Source organism: Oncorhynchus masou, chromosome 23 (genome assembly GCF_036934945.1).
Source record: "Oncorhynchus masou masou isolate Uvic2021 chromosome 23, UVic_Omas_1.1, whole genome shotgun sequence".
In the NCBI taxonomy this organism is placed as follows: domain Eukaryota; kingdom Metazoa; phylum Chordata; class Actinopteri; order Salmoniformes; family Salmonidae; genus Oncorhynchus; species Oncorhynchus masou.
In genome coordinates, this window is record NC_088234.1 from 44,451,712 (window position 1) to 44,479,582 (window position 27,871).

A 27,871-nucleotide genomic window follows, 5' to 3' on the forward strand; every position below is an offset into this window, starting at 1 on the left:
TACTGCTCCTTATTTGTTACTTTTATCGCCTATTCTTATCCATCTTTTTTGAAACTGCGCTGTCGGTTAGGGGCTCGTAAGTAAGCATTTCCTTGTAAGATTGTTGTTTTCGGCGCATGTGACTAATAACATTTGATTTGATAGCCTTACATTCTTCTGATGAACTTGGGAATACATTCTCCTGTCGACGATGGCAAGCTGTCCAGGCCCCGAGGCAGCCCCAAATCATGATGCACCAACGTACTTTACAGTTGGGTTGAGGTTTTGATGTCGCTCTCCCTTTTTTTTTTTTTTTTTTTTCCACACGATTTTATGTTTCTTTCAAACAACTCAACTGTAGTTTCATCTGTCCACAGAATATTTATCTACTTGTGGAACATCCAGGTGCTTTCTTTGAACTTCAGACGTGCAGCAATGTTGTTTTTTTGGACAGCAGTGGCTTCTTCCATGGTGTCCTCCCATGAACACCATTCTTGTTTAGTGTTTTATGTATCGTGAACTCATCAACGGAGATGTCAGCATGTTCAAGACATGTCTGTATGTCTTTAGATGACACTATAGGATTCTTCTTAACCTCATTGAGCGTTCTGCGCTGTGCTCTTTTATATTTAAAAAACTATTTTTAATTGTTAAATTTGACAAGTCAGTTAAGAACAAATTCTTATTTACAATGACTGCCTAGGAACAGTGGGTTAACTGCCTTGTTCAATGGCAGAACGACAGCTTTTTTTTTACCTTGTCAGCTCGGGGATTCGATCTTTCGTTACTGGCCCAGCGCTCTAACCACTAGGCTACCTGCCGCCCCTTGCAGTGATCTCTGCAGGACAGCCACTCCTAGAGGGAGTAGCAACAGTGCTGAACTTTATTCATTTATAGACACTTTGTCTTACTGTTGACTGATGAACATCAAGGCTTTTGAGAACTTTTGTAACCCTTTCCAGCTTTGTGCAAGACAACAATTCTTAATCTTAGGTCTTCTGAGATCTCTTTTGTTTGAGGTGTATTTCACATCAGCCAATGCTTCTTTTGAATTGCAAACTCACATTTTGTGAGGTTTTTTTATAGGGCAGGGCAGTTCTAACCAACATCTCCAATCTCATCTCATTGATTGGACTCCAGGTTAGCTGACTCCTATCTCCAATTAGCTTTTGGAGAAGTCATTAGCCTCGGGGTTCACATACTTTTTCTAACCTACACTGTGAATGCTTAAATTATGTACTCAATATAGACAAGAAAAATACAATAATTTGTGTGTTATTAGGTTAAGCATTGTGTCTATTGTTGAGACTTAGATGATCAGATTACATTTTATGACCAATTTATGCATAAATCAGGTAATTCCAAAGGGTTCACATATGTTTACATATACTTATTAGCATTACTAACCTTGATATTACAAAGATTCAGTGGGGTTTGAAAATAGCCCTTGTGTTCAGTGCCGGTATTACCGACTGTCCCGTTATTGTGTAATGTACACTATATATACAGAAGTATGTGGACACCCCTTAAAATTAGTTGGTTTGGCTATTTCAACCACACTCGTTGTTGACAGGTGTATAAAATTGAGAGCTAAGCCATGCAATCTCCATAGACAAACATTGACAGTAGAATGTCCTTACTGAAGCACACAGTGACTTTCAACGTGGTACCGTCATAGAATGACACCTTATTTAACAAGTCAGTTTGTCAAATGTCTGACCTGCTAGAACTGTCCCGGTCAACTGTACGTGGTGTTATGGTGAAGTGGAAACGTCTAGGAGCAACAACGGCTCAGCCGCGAAGTGGTAGGCCACACAAGCTCTCAAAACAGGACCGCTGAAGTGTGTAGCGCGTAGAAATAGTCTGTCCTCACTACAGAGTTCCAACACTCACTATCAAGTTCCAAACCTGCTTCTGGAAGCAACCTCTGCACAAGAACTGTTCGTTGGGAAACGAGTTTGGGTTTCCATGGCCGAGCAGCCACACACAAGCTTAAGATCACAATGCCAAGCGTTGGCTGGGGTGGTGTAAAGCTCGCTGCAGTTGGACTCTGGAGCAGTGGAAACAATGAATCACGCTTCACCATCTGGCAGTCCGTCGGATGATTCTGTGTTTGGCAAATGCCAGGAGAACGCTACCTGTCCCAATGCATAGTGCCAAGTATAACGTTTGGTGGAGGAATAATAGTCTGGGGCATTTTTTCATGGTTTGGGCTAGGTCCCTTAGTTCCAGTGAAGGAAAATCTTAACTCTACAGCATACAATGACATTCTAGATGGTTCTGCGCTTCCAACTTTGTGGCAACAGTTTAGGGAAGGCCCTTTCCTGTTTCAGCATGACAATGCCCCCATGTACAAAGCGAGGTTCATACAGAAATGGTTTAGTTGAGATCGGTGTGGAAGAACTTGCCTGGCCTGCACAGAACCCTGACCTCAACCCCATCGAGGTTCTTTGGGATGAATTGGAATGCTGACTGCGAGCCAGGCACCCAACATCAGTGCCTGACCTCGTTAATGCTCTTGTGGCTGCTGCGAGGACTTGATTCCATTCAATGTTCCAACATCTAGTGGAAAGCCTTTCCAGAAGAGCGGAGGCTGTTCTAGCAGCAAAGGGGGACCAACTCCATATTAATGCCCATGAGTTTTGGAATGAGATGTTCGACGAGCAGGTGTCCACATACTTTTGGTCATGTGGAGTAGGTATAAAGGTATGACAATCTAGTTACCGCCCAAGCCTACTTACGTGACTGATGAACGAGAACACAGGTCACCACTCCATGCTCTCTCTGGCTCAATGTTCTAATACAACGACCCCAGCTGCTCGGGTCTGCTCGGACCCTTCAAAAGACACACACTGCTCATGTCTCTCCACCGTCTGCACAAATGGAAATAACCAACACGTCCCCGGGGTGCAGTTGACCTCCGACTCGTCACGATTGTTGATGGGCTTGTTTGTCTGGACTTGCTTGTTTGTCATAGAACGTTTGTATATATATATATATATATATATATATATATGTGTGTGTGTGTGTCAGTGGTGCCGTGTTTATCATTGGTTTTGAGTTTCGTTTGTGTGTAAATGTGACAAAATTAATAGAGGGTATGCTTTTTTTTGTAAGCATCTTATTCAGTAAGTTTTTGTGTGTGGTTTGTGTTTTCTGGTGGGTCCTTGCATAAGGCTGTACTTTTGTGTGTGTGTGTCTAGCCGTGCCCTGTGGTCTGTCCCTGGTTGTGGATGTGGGAGGGACTGCAGCCTGATAACAGGCTCGGAAGAGTCCTCCTACACCACCACTATTTTTACCGGGCTAAAAGTGACACACTCACCCAACACACACACTCAACACTGACTGTAAAACGCCTCACAAAAAAACAAACCTTACAAAGAGTTTGATTTTGTTTTGTATTCATCTCAAACGTTGCCAAACCATTCCCATAAAGTTTCCCCAAAGAGGTGGTGTCCCTCATCAAAACGACAGGTCAAACGATAGGTCCACCTCCGCCACGGTTCCATCTCCAGGCAGGGACACAACAGTGACCTCTCACCCCCATCTCCCTTCTCCTTCCAGGGCTAAAACATCGGACCATGACCCTTCTGCTTTATGGTTCTCATCTGACTGGGGCTTCTTTATTTTAGCTCCGTCTCATCCCATCTCCCTTCTCGTCTCATGCTTATTGTAGGACGGTTTGGGTTCTATAAATATTCCTGTTTCTTCGGATCGAGTCCGGATTAATCCGGCTGAGACTCCCACTAGGGACTTCCCAGTTCAGAGTTTGGAGGGGGCAGGGAACGACGGCGACAGGGAGAAAAGAGGGGTGTGGTGGGGGCTGTTTGTGAAGGCCAGTGGGCGTTGGCTGGCAGCCAGGTCTGGTGCTACGTGGTCTGCCTGGTTTTCCCCTGTTGCCTTCCCTGCATGGTGTAATGAATGGCTTCCTCCACTGTGGCTGTGGCCCAGCTAAAGAGTATACTTACTAGGGCCCAGAATACACCGAGTACACAGAGGACCGAGGATGCCGAGTACACAGGCACTGCGTCAGAATACATCCTATACAGACTACACATCATCCGACCTAGCCTCAGAATATCGGTCTTGGTCTCTCCATTGTAACATCGGCAATATATCAACTAGGGTTTGCAAGAGTCGGACACTTTCCAGTAAATTTCCAGAATTTTTCTGGAAATTTTCAATGGGAAGTTAAGCCTGGGAATTTTGGGAATGTTTCTTAAATTCACAAAAAAAAAAGTTAGCTTATGACAGTGAACCTTTTTTGTGTGATACACATAAGGCAATTCTACGTCTTGTGGCATATGTTGCTTGAACTATCCCCAATTCAATGGAATTGCAACCCTCTGCATGCACAGTGCATTCTTACATCACATGTGCAGTGCACTCTTCCATCACATGTACAGCTGATTCTCAAGATCTTGCACACTAATGAGATGCTATTGCGCCCACACTACTACACTGTCTGAGCCAAGGACAACATGCTTTCTGGTAAGTTTTGATTACAATACTGGGTGGGGTGAATATATATTTTTATGGCATAATTTTTTTGTTAACTAGTAAATAGTAGCCTACAGCAAAGTGTGTTTAAATCATTTCTACTAGTTAGTTTTTGCTACCATGTTGGTTTTAGCTTGCTTGAGCCTGTTAACCGAGGAGTGTTAATTAACCTGTTTCCAAACATGTTTCATTTTAAAACATCTATCTTACAAATTAGTTGTTTAAGCTGCTGAACTATTTATCTGTACTTGGAATTGTATTTGTGTTGGTTTTTTAAAACTCATTATTTTCCAAATCTTTACAGGAAAATGCCATGGGCACTATCTGATGTGTGGAGACATTTCACTGCAGCTAATGTAGAAGGAAAAGCTGTGTACATTTGCAAATACTGTGCCAAAAAATATGTGAAGAATGCAACAAAGATGCAGAATCATCTGGTCAAGTGCATAAAGTTCCCTCAGCCCTCACAACAACCTCACAGCAACCTCTGACAAAAGTCCCTCTACTTCTATTCGAGGTGAAAATGATGAATCCGACACCTTATCGATGGCAACAGCTCATGGTCCTCCTGGAATCAGGAGGTTTTTTTACTCAATGGAAGAACGTAGTCAGAGAAATCCTGATGAATGTCTTGCTCGAGCTGTATATGCAACTCTTTCACCTCTGATGCTCACAGGCAATGTGTATTGGAAGTGATTTCTGAAAGTTCTTCGCCCAGCATACACGCCTCCAACCATACATGCTTTATCGACTCATTTGCTGGATGCAGTTCAACAGAGTTCAAGTGAAGGTCAAGCAAATCATAGAGAAAGCAGACAGTATTGCAATCATCTCTGATGGGTGGTCGAATGTTTTTGGGCAAGGAATAATTAACTACATCTCCACCCCTCAACCAGTATTCTACAAGAGCACAGACACAAGGGACAACAGACACACCGGTCTCTACATTGCAGATGAGCTGAAGACACTAGTGACAGACAATGCTGCAAACATGAAGGCTGCTTGGTCTAAAGTCCTACCATCACATTACACCCCTTGCCTATGCTGCTCATGCATTGAATCTGCTCCTCAAAACATTACGGCACTGAAAACAATGGATACACTCTACAAGAGACCCAACGAAATGGTTAGGTATGTGGGTCATCAAGTTATAGCAGCAAAGTGAGAAGAAGCTGCCCAGTAACACTCGTTGGGGTGGTGTTGTCATCATGTTTGATAGTCTCCTGGAGGGGAAGGAGTCTCTCCAAGAAATGGCCATATCACAGTCTGCCGCTATGGACAAGATGGCGCCGACAGAGATGGTCGCCTCGCTTTAGGTTATTTTTTTAATGTATTTTATTTATTATTTCTTACATTGTTAGCCCAGGAATTCGCAAGTCTTATTCCATATAGCCGGGAAGAACTTTTGGATATAAAAGAGATTACAATTTACCAACATTATGACCAGGAATACGTCTTTCCCAAAACGGATCCTTTCTTCGGACCCAGAGGTCGACCCAAAACACGCGGTCGCCGCAGGAGTGGCGAACGGAGCGGCCTACTAGTCATCGAGCACACATCCACCGCTTCCGAGCATATTACTTGCCAATGTCCAATCTCTAGATAACAAGGTGGACAAAATTAGGGCACGAGTTGCCTTCCAGAGAGACATCAGAGATTGTAACAATCTCTGTTTCACAGAAACATCGCTGGGATATGTTGTCAGAGTCCCTCATTAAAATGCAAATCAATTTATAATATTTTTGACATGTGTTTTTCTGTATTTTTTTGTTGTTATTCTGTCTCTCACTGTTCAAATAAACCTACCATTTAAAGTTATAGACTAATTTCTTCGTCAGTGGGCAAACGTACAAAATCAGCAGGGGATCGAAAAACTTTTTTCCCTCACTGTATATACTCAAATCTCTGGCCACTTTAATAAATTGACTTAATAAAGGTACAGTTGAAGTCGTAAGTTTACATACACCTTAGCCAAATACATTTAAACTTGGTTTTTCACAATTCCTGATATTTAATCCTAGTAGAAATTCCCTGTCTTCGGTCAGTTAGGATTACCACTTTATTTTAAGAATGTCAAATGTCAGAATAATAGTAGAGATTTATTTCAGCTTTTATTTCTTTCATCACATTCCCAGTGGGTCAGAAGTGAGCATACACTCAATTAGTATTTGGTAGCATTGCCTTTAAATTGTTAAACTTGGATCAAACGTTTCGGGTAGCCTTCCACAAGCTTCCCACTTCCCCTATAGGATTGAGGTCAGGGCTTTGATGGCCACTCCAATACCTTGACTTTGTCAATAAGCCATTTTCCTGACTAATTTCTTGAGATGTTCCTACAATATATCCGCTTAATTTTCCTCCCTCATGATGCTATCTAATTTGTGAAGTGCACCAGTCCCTCCTGCAGCAAAGCACCCCCACAACATGATGCGGCCACCCCCGTGCTTCACGGTTGGGATGGTGTTCTTTGGCTTGCAAGCCTCCCCCTTTTTCCTCAGGTTATGTCGATTTTATAGGACTCATTTTACTGTGGATATAGATACTTTTGTACCTGTTTCCTCCAGCATCTTCACAAGGTCCCTTGCTGTTTTTCTGGAATTGATTTGCACTTTTCGCACCAAAGTATGTTCGTCTCTAGGAGACAGAACGTGTCGCCTTCCTGAGTGTTATGACGGCTGTTCCCATGGTGTTTATACTTGCGTACTATTGTTTGTACAGATGAACGTGGTACCTTGAGGCGTTTGGAAATTGCTTAGCTGATTTGATTTTCCAATGATGGCAAGCAAAGAGGCACTGACTTTGAAGGTAGGCCAGGAAATACATTCACAGGTACATCTCCAATTGACTCAAATTTTGTAAATTAGTCAGAAGCTTCTACAGCCATGACATAATTTTCTGGAATTTTCCAACCGGTTTAAAGGCACAGTCAACTTTGTAAACTTCTGACCCACTGGAATTGTGATACAGTGAATTATAAGTGAAATAATCCGTCTGTAAACAGTTGTTGGAAAAATTACTTTTCATTCACATAGTAGATGTCCTAACCGACTTGCCAAAATTTTAGTTTGTTAGATTACTTTAAATAATCAAACTAGATATTACTGCATTGTCGGAACTCGATGCACAAGCATTTCACTACTCTCGCATTAATATCTGCTAACCATGTGTATGTGACCAATATACGGGGCGGCAGGTAGCCTAGTGGTTAGAGCGTAGGACTAGTTACTGAAAGGTTGCTGGATCGAATCCCCTAGCTGACACGGTAACAATCTGTCTTTCTGCCCCTGAACAAGGCAGTTAACCCACTGTTCCTAGGCCATCATTAAAAATAAGAATTTGTCCTTAACTGGCTTGCCTAGTTAAATAAAGGTAAAATAAATATTAAATACAATATTTGATTTGACAGCCCCATCAAGAGGATCCTCCTGGATGATGTGTTTTGAGAGAGAGTGGTAAGAAGCCTGAAACTCCTGAAACCTATAGCAGAAGCCATTACATGGATTGAGGGAGACAATGCCATCCTGTCTGTTGTTCAGACTGCTGCAGATGTCAGAAGTCCATACTGCCCTGCCCACTTCACTGTTGCTCCAAGCAGAGGAAACTGCAGTTCTGAAATACATCAATTAGCGTGACGACTTCAGCCTGAATCCCATACATGCCGCAGCGTACATGTGGGACCCCAGGTATGCTGGCAAGAGCATCCTGTCTGGTGCAGAGATCAACAAGGCCTGTGGTGTCATCACTACTGTGTCTCGCCACCTTGGCCTGAATGAGGGAAAGGTTCTTGGCAGTCTGAAGTACACTTCCAAGCAAGGGCTTTGGGTTGGAGATAAGATATGTTGGCACGACTGCCATATTGCATCAGCCACCTGGTGGAAGGGACTTTGTGTATCTGAAACTCTTTCCCCTGTTGCCTCAATCATCCTCCAAATCCACCAACATCAGCTGCCTCAGAGCACAACTGGTCCTGTTTGGGAACACACACACTAAGGCATGCAACAGGCTGACCGATACAAGGGTTGAAAAATTGCTGGCCATCCGGGAAATTTGAGGCTTTTTGAGCCTGACAACGAGCCATCCTCAACAAGGTTGGAAAGTGACAGTGAAGATGAGGTCCAGGGAGAAGACATGGAAGCCTGAGAGGGAGACAACCAAAGCTTTAGTTTCTAGACTATCATTTTACAGATCTATGTAAAAATGTTTTTGGGTGATGCGATGGATCATTCAATATTTCCTTTTATTTTGTTCAGTGAAATCATCCCATGAAGAGTCAACTCATTTAAGTTCAATTAATTACAAAATTAATGTTTTTATTTCTATTGGAAGGATTTAATCATTTGCAATTATGTCTACTTATGACAAGGTAAAAGTGTTATGTTTCTGTCTCCATATGATATGTTAAATATATCCAATGCCGGAAACATCTACATTTAAATGGTACTAATATTAATTCCCGTGAATTCCCATGGAAAGTTTCCACCTCTGAATATTCCCCCAAAATGTGCATCCCTAATCTCAACTGAGTAATATTATCATTAGGCCATTTTGTAATGCACGTCACAAAACGTTATGCCTTTCTTGGTCCCAAACAGCCACATGGTAACTGCACACAACGTTTTTCAGACCAATGTAAACTACTTAGACTTTGTTTGTGAACGTCTCCGAACCTCAGCGATTGTTTGCCTAGTCGAACGCACGGCACTTCACGCCTCAGTCGTTCTGCTACACACACGGTTATTACTTAACCAGTTGAAATTGTGTGTGTGTGTGTGTGTGTGTGTGTGTGTGTGTGGTCTAGGTGCTGTTCCTGCTGCGCTCCTACCAGACGGATACGCACAGACCCCAGGCGGCAGGAAGTGACATCAGCCAAGCCCTGCGCCCACGACTGTGGCTCGCCTCCAGGTCACCACTCATTTGCTCGCTCTCACACACACCGCAACACAGATAACCATCCGTTCCTGATATTAAGAATAGCTTCTTTTTCCACTGCCCATCCTCTCTTTGGCTGAGTTCCCTTCACACCCCACGAGGCTTCCATTTCAAAGGAAGCAACCCCCCCCACCACAACCACCAGTTTTTCTGCCCCATACCAGGGCCTGACCAGGTAAGCAGGAGATAGCACAGAGGGGTGTGGAGGGGATTAGCTAGCTTGCTGCGCTTGGTCCCAGTGACTCCTTATTAAGATGCCGAGGTGGATTCTTGTTCGTTCAGGCGCTGCACCATCTGTCCGTTTGATCGCTTGCCGCTTCACAACCCCCTGCAGAGATACAGGACGCACACGCTGGCGGTGGGGCAGAGAGGCTCTACTTCCCCCCCCCCAGTGGAAACAGTCCTAGGGGCAGTCTACAACTGAGCTCATTTGAAGCATCCTTTACCTAACACTAGCGAATGTGATGTGGGCATTGTCAAATAGGAATTAAAACTTTGCAAACAACTCTTGCGTTTTCAAGCACACGGTTTTGAGCTATAGTTCGAATCAGTTTGACTGTTTGTAGCATTGTAAAAAAAAATATATATATTTTTTTTTAATTTCGTCTGGTTGGTTTCACATTGCCAAAGTCAAAACCAACAGAAATCCCGAGACGAAACCACTTGTCCATGCAAGTCATTTATTTATTGGACAAAAATACTCACGCTCACATTTAAATCCATTTATGATTATCATGAAGTATCACTTTGTGTCCCAAACTTCATTTTACTTTCACTTTGGTCTTCCAACAGCATGCAGAAGGAAACGCGCAATAGCTGCTCTGACTGCGACGTGAATAGGCCATCAGTAACCTCTATCTCTGGTTTAGCCCCCCGTCTCCCCTAATGAACTCATAAATGCCCTGCTACTCACAGAATGTCTCAAGTAATGATGCTGCGTGCATCTCAAAGTGCTTGCAGTCAAATAACCAGTATTAATGCGCGACTGGTTAATTTAATACAATGTTACAAATAACTCTTGAGTCAAATTATAGTTCAAATCTGTGTGAAAACGCCCTCAGTGCACACAAAGTAAAATAATTCCATGGGATGTCAATGTATGAGTGCATAACCATTGAATTCTAGCTTGAGTCAATTGTTATCCTCCAATTTTTTTAGGCTTGCGGTCACTAAAGTTTTCATATGCTAGAATGAGTCCGCATCAGGCTACTGACCGTCAAAATGGCTGCCTGCTCTCCCTGTGTATTCAACGTTGACTACAGAGGCCCATACTAACACACTTTTTAATGGTTCACCATACCAGTGTCTTCATACAGGTAACTGCCAAAAGAATGGAAACACTTAAATGAGGGATACAAAGTATATTGAAATCAGGTGCTTCCACACAGGTGTGGTTCCTGAAGTTAACATCCCATCATGCTTAGGGTCATGTATATTAATGCTGGGCATGACATTATTTTGGCTACCATGGTTATGGCCTGATAGGATGACAATGCCCCCGTCGAAAGGGCATGAGCGGCAACTGAATGGTTTGATGAGCATGAAAACGATGTGAACTGTATTTCATGGCCGTCTGTCACCGCATCTCAACCCAACTGAACACTTATGGGAGGTTCTGGAGTGGCGGCTGAGACGACGGTTTCCACCACCATCAAAACACCAAATGATGGAATTTCTCAGGCAAGAATGGCGTTGCATCCCTCCAGTAGAGTTCCAGACATATGTAGAATTGTGTCCTCTGAAACATGACCCACCTAGCCTCCTACTTTTTATTTTACTGCTCGCTTAACCCCGGGTGTCAGCTGTACCAATGTGTCAGAGGAAACACCATTCGACTGACTACCTGAGTCAGCTTGCAGGCACCCGACCCTGGCACAAAGGGTCGCAAAAGCATGATGAGCCGAGGAAAGCCACGGGCCAAACCCTCTCCTACCGTGGGTGGTGCTGGGCCAATTGTTTGCCATCCTATGGGGGGCTCCAGGTCCCGTCAGTGGTGCCCCAGTACTGCACTGGAGTGCTTTTGACCGCTGCCTCACCCAGGACCCTGACACTTCAGGATCTTAAATACAGCTTCACAGTGCTGGAACAGCCAGGTTGGGATGAGGCTCATCCCTTTACAAATCTGTTCTCACTTAAACCTCACTCTTCTCTTCCTGTGTGTGTGTTTAATATCCGAGTGATGAAAATGTGACGTCAACATCACACACTGTCCCCCTTGTTCTCACACACGCGCTTGTGGGCTTTCGCAGCGCTGAGGTCGAACGCTGTGGTCACACGCTTGACGAGCACACACATACACCTCCCGTCTCTCTCACTCACACACACACACACACACACACACACACACACAAGCTGCTCTGGTGTCTGTTGTACATACACACAGTTACGTTTATGTATATTTACAGAAGTCTGTCTGGTGACTCACTGACATATTACACACACACACACCATGGAGATGATGGGACTCTGTAGACCCTTTGGCATCTCATGTGACCGCCTCTATCCTGGGATTTTTCATCTTCATGAATAGGGATGTGGCGGTCACCAAGTTTCATCAGCCGGTGATTGTCAATCAAATAACTGCCGGTCTCACGTTAATTGACTGTTAATCAACATAAACACATTTAGCATCTCCGGGTTTCCACGTATAGCCAACAAGCCGCTGATGTTCCATTTTTAAAAGTCTAATAAATCCATGTAATATAGCCTACACCATCACAATAGACTGGTCTCAGACTACATTTTCTTCATATCATGTTTCCTATTTCAGGAGAACAAAATAGCATACTCTGAGTTGTCCTTATGTTAGGCCCTGATCTGGTTATGCCATATGACTGTGGGCTACACTAGTTCATTTAGCAGACAAGATTTGCTTAGAATTCCATGGCGTTAATTTTATATTGTTTTATAGTATGAAGAATACAAATGAACAAAGCTGAATGAAATAGAAAGGATATTTTCTCCAAACGATTTGAGGGAGTGTGCATGTGGCTATACTGTGTTGAGCGATTTAAAACCTCTTAGGGATACCCTTCCACTTTTCGCCTAAAATGACATACCCAAGTCTAACTGTCTGTAGCTCAGGACCTGAAGCAAGGATATGCATATTCTTGATAGCATTTGAAGTTTGTGGAAATGTGAAATGAATGTAGGAGAATATAACACATTAGATCTGGTTAAAGATGATACAAAGAAAACAACTTGCTTTCTTTTTTTTAATCATCTTTGAAATGCAAGAGGCCATTATAAACTCAGAAAAAAAAGAAACGTCCTCTCACTGTCAACTGCGTTTTATTTTCAGCAAACTTAACATGTGTAAATATTTGTATGAACATAAGATTCAACAACTGATAAATAAACTGAACAAGTTCCACAGACATGTGACTAACATAAATGGAATAATGTGTCCCTGAACAAAGGGGGTGTCAAAATCAAAAGTAAGTCAGTATCTGGTGTGGCCACCAGCCGCATTAAGTACTGAAGTGCATCTCCTCCTCATGGACTGCATCAGATGTGTCAGTTCTTGCTGTGAGATGTTACCCCACTCTTCCACTAAGGCACCTGCAAGATCCTGGACATTTCTGGGGGGAATGGCCCAAGGCCTCACCCTCCGATCCAACAGTTCCCAGACGTGCTCAATGGGATTGAGATCCGGGCTCTTCGCTGGCCATGGCAGAACACTGACATTCCTGTCTTGCAGGAAATCACACACAGATCGAGCAGTGTGGCTGGTGGCATTGTCATGCTGGAGGGTCATGTCAGGATGACCCTGCAGGAAGGGTACCACATGAGGGAGGAGGATTTCTTCCCTGTAACGCCCAGCGTTGAGATTGCCTGCAATGACAACAAGCTCAGTCCGATGATGCTGTGACACACCGTGACGGACCCTCCACATCCAAATCGATCCCGCTCCAGAGTACAGTCCTCGGTGTAACGCTCATTCCTTCGACGATAAACGCAAATTCGACTTTGTCCCCTGGTTAGACAAAACCGCGACACGTCAGTGAAGAGCACTTTTTGCCAGTCCTGTCTGGTCCAGCGACGGTGGGTTTGTGCCCATAGGCGACGTTGTTGCCGGTGATGTCTGGTGAGGACTTGCCTTACAACAGGCCTACAAGCCCTCAATCCAGCCTCTGTCTATTTTGGACAGTCTGAGCACTGATGGAGGGATTGTGCGTTCCTGGTGTAACTTGGAAAGTTGTTGCCATCCTGTCCCGCAGGTGTGATGTTCAGATGTTCCGATCCTGTGCAGGTGTTGTTACACGTGGTTTGCCACTGTGAGGACGATCAGCTGTCCTTCCTGTCTCCCTGTCGCGCTGTCTTCGGCGTCTCACAGTACGGACATTGCAATTTCTTTGCTCTGGCCACATCTGCAGTCCTTATGCCTCCTTGCAGCATGCCTAAGGCACGTTCTCGCAGATGTGCAGGGAGCCTGGGCATCTTTATTTTGGTGTTTTTCAGAGTCCGTAGAAAGGCCTCTTCAGTGTCCTAAGTTTTCATAATTGTGACCATTATTGCCTACCATCTGTAAGCTCTTTGTGTCTTAACGACCGATCCACAGGTGCATGTTCATTAATTGTTTATGGTTCATTGAACAAGCATGGGAAACAGTGTTTAAACCCTTTACAATAAAGATCTGTGGTGTTTTCAGAAATTTACAAATTATCTTTGAAAGACGGGGTTCTGAAAGAGACGTTTCTTTTTTTCCTGAGTTTATCACTGAGTCCAGGCGCAATTTAGATATTGGCCATTAGATGGCAGCAGTGTGTATTTTTTTCTGTCTGTCTCTGTCTAGGAGTTGTATTACATATATACATACACATGTATGTATACATGTAATACAACTCCTGAATAGAGGTAGCCTGACTGCCATTAGGTACCGAGGTGAGACCATATGCTGGTGCGGTTGGCCCTGGGTTCCTCCTAATGCTAGACCTCATGTGGCTGGAGTGTGTCAGCAGCTCCTGCAAGACGAAGGCATTGATGCTATGGACTGGCCCGCCCATTCCCCAGAACTGAATCCAATTGAGCACATCTGGGACATCATGTCTCGCTCCATCCACCAACACAACGTTGCACCACAGACTGTCCAGGAGTTGGCGGAAGCTTTAGTCCATGTCTGGGAGACCATCCGCCACCTCATCGGGAGCATGCCCAGGCGTTGTAGGGAGGTCATATAGGCACGTGGAGGCCACACACACTACTGAGCCTAATTTTGACTTGTTTTAAGGACATTACATCAAAGTTGGATCAGCCTGTAGTGTTGTTTTCCACTTTAATTTTGAGTGTGACTCCAAATCCAGACCTCCATGGGTTGATAAATTTGATTTCCATTGATAATTTTTGTTGATTTTGTTGTCAGCACATTCAACTATGTAAAGAAAAAAGTATTTAATAAGAGTATTTCATTCATTCAGATCTAGGATGTTATTTTAGTGTTCCCTTTATTTTTTTGAGCAGTGTGTGTATGTGTATTTATGTATATGTGTGTGCAAATTTTAAACTGATCCAATGAACCATTGCATTACTGTTCAAAATGTTATATCAAGTTTGCCCAAATGTGCTGAATTGGTCAATTAATACATTTAAATACATAACTATGGAGAACATTCAAAAATGATATGGTAATAAAAAATTTAAGTTTACACACTTCCAGCAATGTCATAAATTAGCTTAAAGTAACCATTTTGAATGTTTTATCCAAATAACAGTGACTCACATCTAGCGCAATGCTCAATGCTAACGTTCACCTTGGTCAAGACAACTGATTGTGAGAATTCAATTTTTTCAAAAGATACCCATAACAATACAAGATAGGCATCTTTTGAATCAAGCAGAAAATACGCCTCAAGTCAAAGAACAGTGAAACCTGATTGTTCGGTCTCTTCTCTCCTTCCTCCCTCCATCCTCTCGCACATCCCCTTCCTCCTCAATATCTCCCTCCTGTTTCCAGGCAGAACCTGTGTCTAGTGACCCGAGCTGTGTTTGTGGACGTGCTGGGGGCTGTGTGTGGACCCCTGGCTGCTCCTGTTGGAGGTAAGTGAACCAGACAGACAACTGATGTGTTGCACTGCCTCCCTCTTCCTTCATTAGGCAAGACAATGGAGAAAATGGAGAAGTGCTTCAAGTCCAAATTTTTACTGTTGCCTCCTTTTCAAATGGTTTTCTGTCATTTGATGCCAACTGAATGTGACCCTTCCAAGTGTGGCATGGAACACATTTGAGTTGGTTTGATATGGAAACAACTTTGGTTTGAGGTGGAGGGAAGGACATAAGAAAACCCTGGAGTACAAATAGCGGTAAAATGAGGTTTACACATTTTCGGCTAAGCTTTTTCTGAAGGTGATTTCTATACCCTGGTGAATGTTGTGCCATAACAAATGTCTGGCTTATCTCTCTGATCTGGAGAGTTCACTTCGATCACTTTGCATGACCTCTCCATTTTCTTAATGATAATAACTGACGTGTGTTGGCATGGCCTGTCCAACTGTCCTCCATTTTGACCGATTCACAGAACTGTTGGTTGGTTTGTGGCCTGGGTGATTTAGGGAAGTGGGTGGGTGCGCGTGCGTGTGTGTGTCGTCTGCGTGATCAGGGTCTCCACAAAGGAAGAATGTGAAACCGAAGGCGAGCCTCTGACAGATGGCGGGATTGTGCCTGTGACCCAGTTAAAGGAGGAGGGGTGTTGTGTGTGTTTTTGGTCCATGTGCTCAACACATGTCCCGGCCAGTGGAAACGTTTACGGCTGTTTTAAAACAAGTCTGCATTCAGCCTGCCCGCTGGAACCTTACATAACAAATACACTGCAGCCTCTGAACCCCTCTCAGCCCAACTTTGCCCTATCCCTCTGTCCTTCTCTACCCAATTAGCATAATGATTTTTAAAATCCATAAAATCCTTTAGATTTTTTTGTATTGGACTATCTGTTGGTTCATGTAGTGAATCTGTTATTCAGTGTGTTGTTATGGGCTAATAGCAGTAAGGCCCAAAATATCCCTCCCCTGGCTTAGACTGTTGGGTTAGAGTTAGTGCCATTCACCGGGGGCATGGGATGATGAAAAATCATCCTTTTTCACTTTAACTGGCATCATCCACTAAGTAGGAACTGGAAATGTATTGGGTAGTTCCTGCAGACAGTCACATCGCTGTGTAACCAACACATCTCTGAGGGGTGAGGGTGGGGGGGGGGCTCTCAACGGCAGCACAGTTGATCCCTCTCCCCTCTGCTCCAACCAAGCCAGTAAAAACAGCAGCAGCACATTTTGGAGTTAGGAGCTCTCTCGCTCTGGCTGTCTGTAGGAGCGTTCTCTCTCGCTCTCTCTGTCTCTGTCTGTAGGAGCTCTCTCTCTCTCTGGCTCTGTCTCCGTCTGTAGGAGCTCGCTCTGTCTCCGTCTGTAGGAGCTCTCTCTCTCTGGCTCTGTCTCCGTCTGTAGGAGCCCTCTGTCTCGCTCGCTCGCTCGCTCTCTCTCGCTCGCGCGCTCAGGCTCTCTGGCTCTGTCTGTAGGAGCTCTCTCTCAGGCTCTCTGGCCCTGTCTGTAGGAGCTCTCTCTCAGGCTCTCTGGCTCTGTCTGTAGGAGCTCTCTATCTCTCTAGCTCTTTGGCTCTCTGTCTCTGAAATCTGACTCCATGGCCAGCACTATCCTTACCTCTCAGATGAGTTATTCACTTGACTCAATCCACCTTAAATGATCTCAGTTAAACACACACACACACACACACACACTCAAAGTTGTTAGAACCATCTGGAGCTGATCCTAGTGTTGAATCACATGTATTTGTATTACTAGAGGATTTGGCTTTTCTGGAAAGGGGTTGTGTCCATCACACACACAAATCATCAATGTCAACACACACATTCCCATAGACACAGTCTCAAAAACATGCTCCGACACACCCACCCACCCACCCACCCACCCAGGGCCTGTAAGATAATTAGAGGGAGTGATGCCAGCAGGTTGTACAGGCTCCTCCATCATGGGAAAGAGCACATCTGCAGCACAGACACACACACACCGTCTGGGGTTTTGTTTTTCACAGTTTGGGTAATGACGGGGGAGCATGATGTAAAATCCAGCTGTGAATGTGTACTGGTAAACTCAAGAAACTGAAGTACGGATATACCTAGACACACACACACACACACACATATTGAGTGGGTCAGCACAGTACTCTACCCTTAACCTTGTTTTAACCAGGCTCTAATGTATATACACACCCTGGACAGGGTCAACACGGGCCATGACTCCAGCAGTACACACACACACCTCTTTCTTGCATAGTGGGCTTGCATATATCAGGATATGTTTCACACAGACACTCACACACCAGCACAATAATTTATTCTGACACACATACCTTCCCAGTGCATAACATAACAAACACGTATAGGTTCCAAGCCTCACACAAGTTTGCTCTCACACAGACACTTTCTAAGAGGGAGCGAAAGGAAATGGTTTGTGAGTTGGACTGGGCGTTTACGATACATCTTGGATTGGATTATGAAAGTCTACACAGCGAGAAGTTTGTTTACTTTTAATCTAAATACACCGGATGGATATTTACACGTTTTAAAGCAGTGCAGTGTTACCCTGGCAAAGTTTATTTAAACCAAATGTGGTTTCATTTTTGTTTAAATATTTGACGCGTTTTGAGTAGACCCACACACATAGTGCCGATATAATTCTCTCACGTACTCGCTCTCACAAACGCTCCCATTTCCACGTTCAGTGTGTTTCAGGTTTGTCAATGCTTTTTGATGGAAAATCATTAGCGTGAAAAATGGTGTTGTATCGTGGATACTTCTGTTATATTGTGTTGTTTTAGTATTTGTAAGACCCACTGCCAAACTGGACAGGCTATTGAGTCATTTTAGAACCAAGTGGTCAGTCGATGTGCCCCGGGCCTGTTTAGAGTCGACTGTTGTACTGTGGTTTTTCTGTATGACCGACTGTGTTTCCTCTGACTGCTGTCTGGTCATGTGTCAAGTCGTTAGAAAGACGCGCACACACACAGAGATATTGGCCTTTGGCATCCAGTGTCCACACAGAGATACTGGCCTTTGGCATCCGGTGTCCACACAGAGATACTGGCCTTTGGCATCCGGTGTCCACACAGAGATACTGGCCTTTGGCATCCGGTGTCCACAGAGATACTGGCCTTTGGCATCCGGTGTCCACACAGAGATACTGGCCTTTGGCATCCGGTGTCCACACATAGATACTGGCCTTTGGCATCCAGTGTCCACACAGAGATACACATCATAGATTCTGGCCTTTGGCATCCAGTGTCCACACAGAGATACACACACAGAGATACATCACCACACAGAGATACTGGCCTTTGGCATCCGGTGTCCACACACACACACACACACACACACACACACACACAGAGATACTGGCCTTTGGCATCCAGTGTCCACACACACACACAGACACTGGCCTTTGGCATCCAGTGTCCACACACACACACAGACACAGATACTGGCCTTTGGCATCCAGTGTCCACACACACACACACACATCCAGTGTCCATACACACACACACACACACACACAGAGATAATGGCTTTTGGCATCCAGTGTCCACACACACAGATACTGGCTTTTGGTATCCAGTGTCCACACACACACACAGAGATACTGGCCTTTGGCATCCAGTGTCCACACACACACACATAGATACTGGCCTTTGGCATCCAGTGTCCACACATACACACACACAGTTTGTGGTGGAACGCCTTTAATTTCCTCACTGAATCCCGGCTGCGGTCCCCCCCCCCCGAGACTCAGCTATTTTGATGAATGCCGTTATAAAAACAGCTCTGCTCTCAGCCTAATTATGTTTTCCCTCTCTCACTATTTCTCTCCCCCTTCTCTCTCCCTAACATCATTTTACTGGCCTAGTTGAAAGGGAAGTCAGGAGTTTGGGCTGCTCCCTGTTTGACTTGATTCACTTCCCTCCAGCTGTGTTTGGTTTGTTGCCGTCACCCTGCTGCTCCGGCCGTCCTCTGGAGTTGTGGAACACTGGTGTGGTGCAGTTTTGTATGATCTAGTTTGAGTGTTTGTGCACGTGTGGATACTTCTACATGGGGTCTAACTGGAGAGGAAAGGCCTGACAATCCAGATAGGGTTGCAGTGTCCTTCCCCCAAATGCAGACAGGCCGCTCTTCTCTCTCTCTCTCTCGTCTGTCTGTCTGTCTGTCTGTCTGAAGCTCTCATTTGTCTCCAGTCATCCTCATCCCACCGGTCTCTCGTCCCGTTGTCATTACTCTCCTCCCATTATGGCCATTACGGGCCGCTCATGTGGCCGCCAGACTCTTTGAGGATCTCGTTCCACGGTAACCCGGCCCATCTCCGCGGTAACCCTAGACCGTCCCCGGGGAATGCAGCATTTCCCTTCCTTTTTGTCTGGCTCATGTTGAGTGGCGCTCGGGGGGGCCAGGTTGAGTTGCACTTTTTCTTTCTGGGGGGTGGAGGGAGGTGGTGTGTGTGTTTAATATTAAGCTGGCTGTGAAAGGAGGTCCTGTGAAGATGTCTTGGATTTTGGCGCAATGTAGCAGGGGGGTGGAGCTACAGAAAGATATTGAGTTACCAAAAAACTTCCTGGTAGCGCGCTAAAGCTGTGCTTCAGGGAGAACTGGTGTGGGTACATGTGTGGTCATTGTACGTCTATCAACCACTGGAGCCGAGACAGGACAGACGGACTGAGTGTTGAGGTGTGAAGTGACTGGCACAATAAGGAGCCAGGCCAACAGAGTACAACAAAGGCGGTACATCCGTCACCTGTACACCCCAGAGGGTTGGCAGCACCTCCCTCAAGTGTGTGTGTGTCTTTGAGTGCATGCCAATGTTCTCTTCCTGTTTTCCGTCTCTCCTTAGACTCTGAGCTAAAGGAGCTGCGTGAGGAAACGCTAGCACTCCTGATGGCCTCTGAGCTGGTGACCCCTGGAGGCCCCTCTGCTGTGTGTGGCCCCTCAGGCCCCCCCGGCACCACCCAGTATCTCCTCAGCCTGGCACGCCTGGCACTCAGCGCCAGCGTGGAGAGCCCACTGCTGTGGGGCATGGAGGAGGATTGCAACACATCGCGAGGACCCCTGCTCCTGGGGTGTCTGCTGCAGTGCCCGCACTACGAAGTCCGTGAGCTGGCCCTGGGAGAGGTCCTGAGGAGGCTGGAAAGAGAGAGGGGTGAAGGGAAGGGGGAGAGGGAGAGAAGCTCTCACTGGCCCCAGGAGACCATCATCTCAAACCTCACTACCCTGGCCCTGCATGAGGCTCACCCCCAGTCTCTGGCCAAGGTAAGACACCATGGGGAGGGCCACTAGGACCAGAGTTTTTCCCTCATGTCTGGTCATGTTTTAAGCATAAACTCCAGGGCTCTTAAACATGTTGATATGGTTATTCGGTAGTTGGTCATGTAGCTGGTGTTTTATGAAGCACATGGGGGGGGGGGGGGGATCAAACCTACACCTCCACCCATCTCAATTGTGTTCAACCTCCCTCTCCCCAGTGACAAACTCAAGACAATTATAACAAATCGATTACATGTAGAAATCTGGTTTCCTTATTATTGCGTGAGAGTCTTCAAGCGCCATATGGCTACGCCAAGAGAACCTCTCTCCCCCTCCCTCCCTCCTCAGTCCCTCTAAGGTTTGGTAACTTTCCACTCCTCCACCAGGCAGAACCTCCTGCACCACGGTGGAGGTTTAAGTGGAAAGGCAGCCTGTTTATCCCACCTAGAATCATATTTCAATTCCTCATAAACACTGGCCAGCCATCCATTACCCAAATCTTTGCCCTGCCATTTTTATCATTAAGCTGTGTAAGAGTTGACAGGACTTGTCACTACTGGGAATGGTGTGTGCGTGCGCGCATGTGTGTGTTTCATTGAAAGCCGTTTTATTGCCCAGCCGTTAATGTTTAACCAGCCGGTCCGTTAAGCCGCATCTCTCCGCGCCAAGGACACCGTTTCCATGGCTAGCCCTCTGCTCCAGTAAAGCATTCTGGAAGGAAACACTGCGTTTGGGCCTGACTTCCTCTGTGGGTTGGATCTGTTGGCCTTTAAAAGAGCGGGAGCAGGGCATTCCGCTTCCTGTGAGACGGACCTGCAATCCTCCTCAGCCCAGACTCTCACTTTACAGCTTTAGAGTGCTTTAAAAGTCTCAGACGGAACTGCTATTTGCAGAGTGTGTGGGGTGGGGGTGGGGGGGTTGAAATAATTCCACTATTCGAAATCGGATCTTCAAAATACATGTTCAGTTACTTTTACTTAGTGTTTTAACCTGAGCACTGCTGCGCGAGGGTGAGGCTGGCGCTCTAATGCTGCAGCTACGGAGGTAGCGGGGACATGGGGACAGGCAGAATGTAATGTTATTCCATCTTTCATTGCATTAGTGAACTCTCACTCCAATTGCGACCCACTGAGCCTCTTTGCTACTTTGATTGGCCAAGCTACACACATTGTCTTCACAAGGTTTTCACACACTGTTGCTGGTATTTTGGCCCATTCCTCCATGCAGATCTCTTCTAGAGCAGTGATGTTTTGGGGCTGTTGCTGGGCAACACACTTTCAACTCCCTCCAAAGATTTTCTATGGGGTTGAGATCTGGAGACTGGCTAGGCCACTCCAGGACCTTGAAATGCTTCTTACGAAGCCACTCCTTCGTTGCCCGGGCGGTGTGTTTGGGATCATTGTCATGCTGAAAGACCCAGCCACGTTTCATCTTCAATGCCCTTGCTGATGGAAGGAGGTTTTCACTCAAAATCTCACGATACATGGCCCCATTCATTCTTTCCTTTACACGGATCAGTCGTCCTGGTCCCTTTGCAGAAAAACAGCCCCAAGCATGATGTTTCCACCCCCATGCTTCACAGTAGGTATGGTGTTCTTTGGATGCAACTCAGTATTCTTTGTCCTCCAAAAACGACGAGTTGAGTTTTTACCAAAAAGTTCTATTTTGGTTTCATCTGACCATATGACATTCTCCCAATCTTCTGGATCATCCAAATGCTCTCTAGCAAACTTCAGATAGGCCTGGACATGTACTGGCTTAAGCAAGGGGACACGTCTGGCACTGCAGGATTTGAGTCCCTGGCGGCGTAGTGTGTTACTGATGGTAGGCTTTGTTACTTTGGTCCCAGCTCTCTGCAGGTCATTCACTAGGTCCCCCCGTATGGTTCTGGGATTTTTGCTTTGTGGAGCCCCAGATCGATGGAAATTATCAGTGGTCTTGTATGTCTTCCATTTCCTAATAATTGCTCCCACAGTTGATTTCTTCAAACCAAGCTGCTTACCTATTGCAGATTCAATTTTCCCAGCCTGGTGTAGGTCTACAATTTTGTTTCTGGTGTCCTTTGACAGCTCTTTGGTCTTGGCCATAGTGGAGTTTGGAGTGTGACTGTTTGAGGTTGTGGACAGGTGTCTTTGATACTGATAACAAGTTCAAACAGGTGCCATTAATACAGATAACGAGTGGAGGACAGAGGAGCCTCTTAAAGAAGAAGTTACAGGTCTGTGAGTGCCAAAAATCTTGCTTGTTTGTAGGTGACCAAATACTTTATTTTCCACCATAATTTGCAAATAAATTCATTAAAAATCCTACAATGTGATTTTCTGGATTTTTCTCATTTTGTCTGTCATAGTTGAGGTGTACCTATGATGAAAATGACAGGAATCTCATCTTTTTAAGTGGGAGAACTTGCACAATTGGTGGCTGACTAAATACTTTTTTGCCCCACTGTATGTATCAGTGTCACATGGATATTTTCATTTCATTTAGAAAAAGCCATTTCAGTGTTTAAAATAGGCCTATAAAGGGCCTCGTGAGTGGCACTGCATCGCGGTGCTTGAGGCCCCACTACAGACCCAGGTTCAATCCCAAACTGTGTCATGACTGGGAGTCGCAAAGAGCGGCGCACAATGGCCCATTGTCGTCCGGGTTAGGGGAGGGTTTGGCCGGCGGGGCCTTAGTTGGCTCATCGCCTCTAGCGACTCCTTGTGGCGGGCCGGGTGCCTGCTGGCTGACTTTGGTCATCAGCTGAACTGTGTTTCCTCTGACACGTTGGTGCAGCTGGCTTCCGGGTTAAGCGGGTGGATGTTAAGAAGCGCGGTTAAGCGGATCATGTTTCGGAGGACGCATGACTCGACCTTCGCCTCTCCTTAGCCCGTTGTGGAGTTGCAGCGATGAGACGAGATCAGAACTGCATTTGGGAGAAAAAGGGGGTCAAATTAAAAATAATGAACATAAAAATGAACACAAGTACTCACACTAACGTCTGTTCAGATATTCAAATAACCATGCACATCCCTAGTGTGTTTGTGTGTGTCAGGGAGGTTGTGAGCTTGTCTGTTGCTGTGTGTGTTTTAGGAGTGTGTGATTTCAGTGCATGGTGAGACAGGAACCCATTAAAGGGGGGTAGTAAAAATGAAAGCCATGGAGCAGCAGAGAGACCAGAGGCTAAAAATCGTTTTTACTTTAATATTTGTTTGAGACGGCAGCACTGTCATAAGCTGAGGGCCACAGAAGCCGTAGAACCTGCTCACGTCCCGTCCAGACTGACACCCACTCTCACTGCTATCCCTCTAACCCCATACAGGGATCATTTTTAAAGCTTCAATAACAGCTCCATGCTTTAAAAATAAATGATCATCAAAGAAATATGCAGAAGGAATGTCAACAGGTGTTGGGGTTTCTGAGGGAAAACAACTCCTTCCTCCCTCGACTCGCTCGGCTGATCCCTCAGGTTGAGGTGGGACTGGAGGAAGGTAGATGTAGTCTGGTCCTGGAAAGTGGATAAGGGGAAAGGGAGAGAAGGACAGACAGATCTAACGATGAGGCAGAGAGTGAGCGAAAGGGATGAAAGCCAGAGACGCACAGAGGTACAGGATGTATGTGTGTGTCAGCTGTGTGCCCGTGGTTTGGGTTAGCTGGGAGGATCTGAACGTCCAGAGGGGTAAAAATATCTCCAGGGCAGAGTGCCAACTCACACAGGACAGACACCAGAGCTGTGGGCCTGAAGCTAGGACCCAGTAGTTCATGTTCAAGACTAGACATTAGTCAGGAAAAAAATCCTGCTCTCACTTCACCTCTATTTATTTTATTTAACTAGGCAAGTCAGTTAAGAACAAATTCTTATTTACAGTGGCGGCCTACCCCGGCCAAACCCGGACGACGCTGGGCCAATTGTGCGCCGCTCTATGGGATACCCGGTCACGACACAGCCTGGGATTGAACCAGTAATTTCATGACTTGTATTCAATTATTAGTAATTGAATACAAACCTTGAATCAAGTATTTTAATACTCAGATGTGGTGCTGCTCAGTCCTCTTACTCTATTTCTCTCCTTTCCTTCTCTTTCTCGCTCTCTCCCGCTCCATCCCTCTTTCCTCAGGTGCTGCAGGTGCTGTCTGTCCTCAGCGTGAACTCTGACCTGCTGTGGAGGGACGGTCTGCGGAATCTGACCCAGACAGAGGTCCTGGAGCGGGTTCTCACTCTGGCTGAAGGCTTTGCCCACAGGTGAGCCCAGCCACCAAGGGCCTGAAACAGCAATACACTATTATCCTTTTCACACTACTGAGCTGAGTCAAGCCAATCAAACCCAGGCTGGCCTGGTTGCTCATCCACCACCACAGTTGTTGAAGCCATGCTTGTAAGGCAATGTGGAAAACCAGCACAGTAATGGTTCAGGTCAGCGGACTCGGCACGCTAGTGTGAATCAGGTCTACCTGCACAGTCCTTCACAAAAGTCGAGTTTAGGATGGGTTAGGATCTCCGTCAGTAAGCCTCAGCACGTCCACAACACTGAGTCATTGAGTGCTTTCTCTTTATTTTTTTATCCTATCAGCCTAAGATTACATTACTAAGGTTCCATTACTTTCAATGTCAGGCATAGTGCTCTTGAACCTCTCCCAGTCCAGCCTGTGAGACGTTGTGACATAGGTCACACTCTCTTCCAGCTGTGCAGTGCCTTGCAAAAGTATTCATACCCCTTGGATTTCTTCACATTGTATTGTTAGAAAGTGGGATTACAATGGATTTAATTGTACATTTTTGTCAACAATCTACACAAAATACTCTGTCAAAGTGGAAGGTTAGATTTTTGATAGAAATTTGTCATGGCATAAGTATTCAGCTTCCTGGGTCAATAGAAAAGAAAATACCTTAGAATTAAACGCACACGTTTGCAGATGTAGTTGCAGTGTATGGGATGGGGGGGGGGCAGGTAACTGACTAGTGGTGGCTATTTGACCGCCTGATGGTCTGGTGGTAGATGCTATTGGCCAGTCTGTTTGTTGTAGACATGATGCTCCTGTACTGCACACGTCTGAGTGATGGAAGCAGGAAGAACAGGCCGTGGCTGAAGTCCCTGACGATCTGCTTGGCCTTTCTGCGACTCCTGGTGGTGTAGGTGTCCCGGAGGGTAGGCAATGTTCGGATGAGCGTGCAACGCTCTGTAGTACCTTGCAGGCAGTGGAGTCGCTGTCTCCTTTGGCAGCGATTTACAGCTGTGAGTTTTCTTGGATAAGTCTCTAAGAGGTTTACATACCTGGATTGTGCAAAATTAGCCCGTTCTTTTCATAATTATTCAAGCTCTATCAAGATGTTGGGGATCATGGCAAGACAGCAATTTTCAAGTCTTGCCATAGATTTTCAAACAGATTTAAGTCAAAACTGTAACTTGGCAACTCAAACATTCATTGTCTTCTTGGTAAGCAACAACTGTAGATTTGGCCTTGTTGTAGGTTATTGTCCTGCTCAAAGGTGAATTTGTCTCCCAGTGTCTGGTATAAAGCAGACTGAAGCAGGTTTTCCTCTCGGATTTTGCATGCGCTTAGCGCCTCCCCATTTTCTTTTTATCCTGAAAAACACACTATTTGCCGAAGTCAAGCATACTCATACCATGATGCAGCCACACCAATGTTTGACAATAAGGAGGCAGTTATTCAGTGATGGGTTGTTGGATATGCCCCAAGCATAAGGCTTTGCATTTAAGATTTTAAAAAAAATGGTATTCCTTTGCTGTGTTTTTTTGTTTGTTGCAGTATTACTTTAGTGCCTTGTTGCATACAAGATGCACGTTTTTGAATATTTGTATTCTGTATATTTGTTTTCTTTTCACTCTGTCATTTACGTCGTTATTGTGGAGCCACTACAATGTTGTTCATCCAGCCTCCGTTTTCTCCTATCACAGCCGTTGAACACGGGAACTGTTTTAAAATCACCAATTTTGGTGAGGCAACATCCTGAGCAGTTTCATTGCTGTCCTGTAGCTCTGTTCAGAATAAACACTATATTTGATGTGTCTGGGTGGTTTAATACATAATCCATAGCATAATTAACTCGACCATGCTTAAAGATATCCATTGAATGCACAAACATTAGGAATTCTTTCCATGGCATAGACTGACCAGGTGGCTCCAGGTGCAAGCTATTATCCCTTATTTGAAGTCACTTGTTAAATCAGTGTAGATGAAGGGGAGGAGAAGGGATTTTAAAGCCTTGAGACCGTTGAGACATGGATTGTGTATGTGTGCTATTCAGAGGGTGAATGGGCAAGACAAAAGAGTGAAGTGCCTTTGAACGGGGTATGGCAGTAGGTGCCAGGTGCACCAGTTTGAGTGTGTCAAGAACTGCAACGCTGCTGGGTTTTTCACGGTCAACTGTTCCCCGTGTGTATCAAGAATGGTGCACCACGCAAAACGCATCCAGACAACTTGACACAACTGTTGGAAGCGTTGGAGTAAACATGGACCATCATCCCTGTAGAAGGCTTTCGACAACCTTGTAGTCGATGCCCCGATGAATTGAGTCTGTTCTCGGGGCAAAAGAGGTACAAATCAATATTAGGAAGGTGTTCCGAATGTGTTGTACACTCATTGTATTCAATGTCTGATTTTGTTACTGTTAACCATCTACCAATCACCATCTTTTTGAAGCTTTCGAAAAGCTCCCTGGTGTTTGTAGCTGAGTCTGTTTTTAAAATAAATACTTGACTAAGGGACCTTACAGATGACTGTATGAGGTACAGAGGAAGGATTAGGCATTCAAAAATCATGTCAACTCTTATTATTTTACACAGCGAGTCAATATAACTTATGTGATTTCTTAAGCCAAATGTTACTCCTGAACTAATTTAGGCTTGCCTGAATAAAGGGGTTGACTATTTTAGTTATCAAATTTGTATTCATCTTTTTAAAAATATATTTTTTTTAGTAGATTTGTAAAAAAAATGTGTCAACAATTTTAATCCCACTTTGTAACACAATAACATTGAAGAAATCTAAGGGATCTGAATACTTTTGTAAGGCACTGTATGTTATGAGGAGGTTGGGAAATAGAGGGAGGTGAGGGAACTTTAGGAATGACCTCAAAATGGCCGCTGGTAATGGGGCCCTGTCCTCAAATCGAATGTTATTTGTCACATGCTTTGTAAACAACAGATGTGGACTAGCAGTGAAAACCGG

The 27,871-nt window shown here is 45.1% G+C and overlaps 1 protein-coding gene across 2 annotated transcripts in view; it reads left to right on the forward strand.

Moving 5' to 3' along the window:
• The window catches only part of thada (THADA armadillo repeat containing), a 100,419-nt gene that overhangs the window by 43,794 nt on the left and 28,754 nt on the right, over window positions 1–27,871 (forward strand). For both annotated transcript variants that reach the window (XM_064932200.1, XM_064932201.1), the window contains exons 30-33: window positions 9,278–9,381; window positions 15,362–15,444; window positions 20,289–20,704; window positions 24,799–24,923. In XM_064932200.1, coding sequence (XP_064788272.1) covers window positions 9,278–9,381; window positions 15,362–15,444; window positions 20,289–20,704; window positions 24,799–24,923 — 728 coding nt within the window. The remainder of the gene's footprint in view (window positions 1–9,277; window positions 9,382–15,361; window positions 15,445–20,288; window positions 20,705–24,798; window positions 24,924–27,871) is intronic.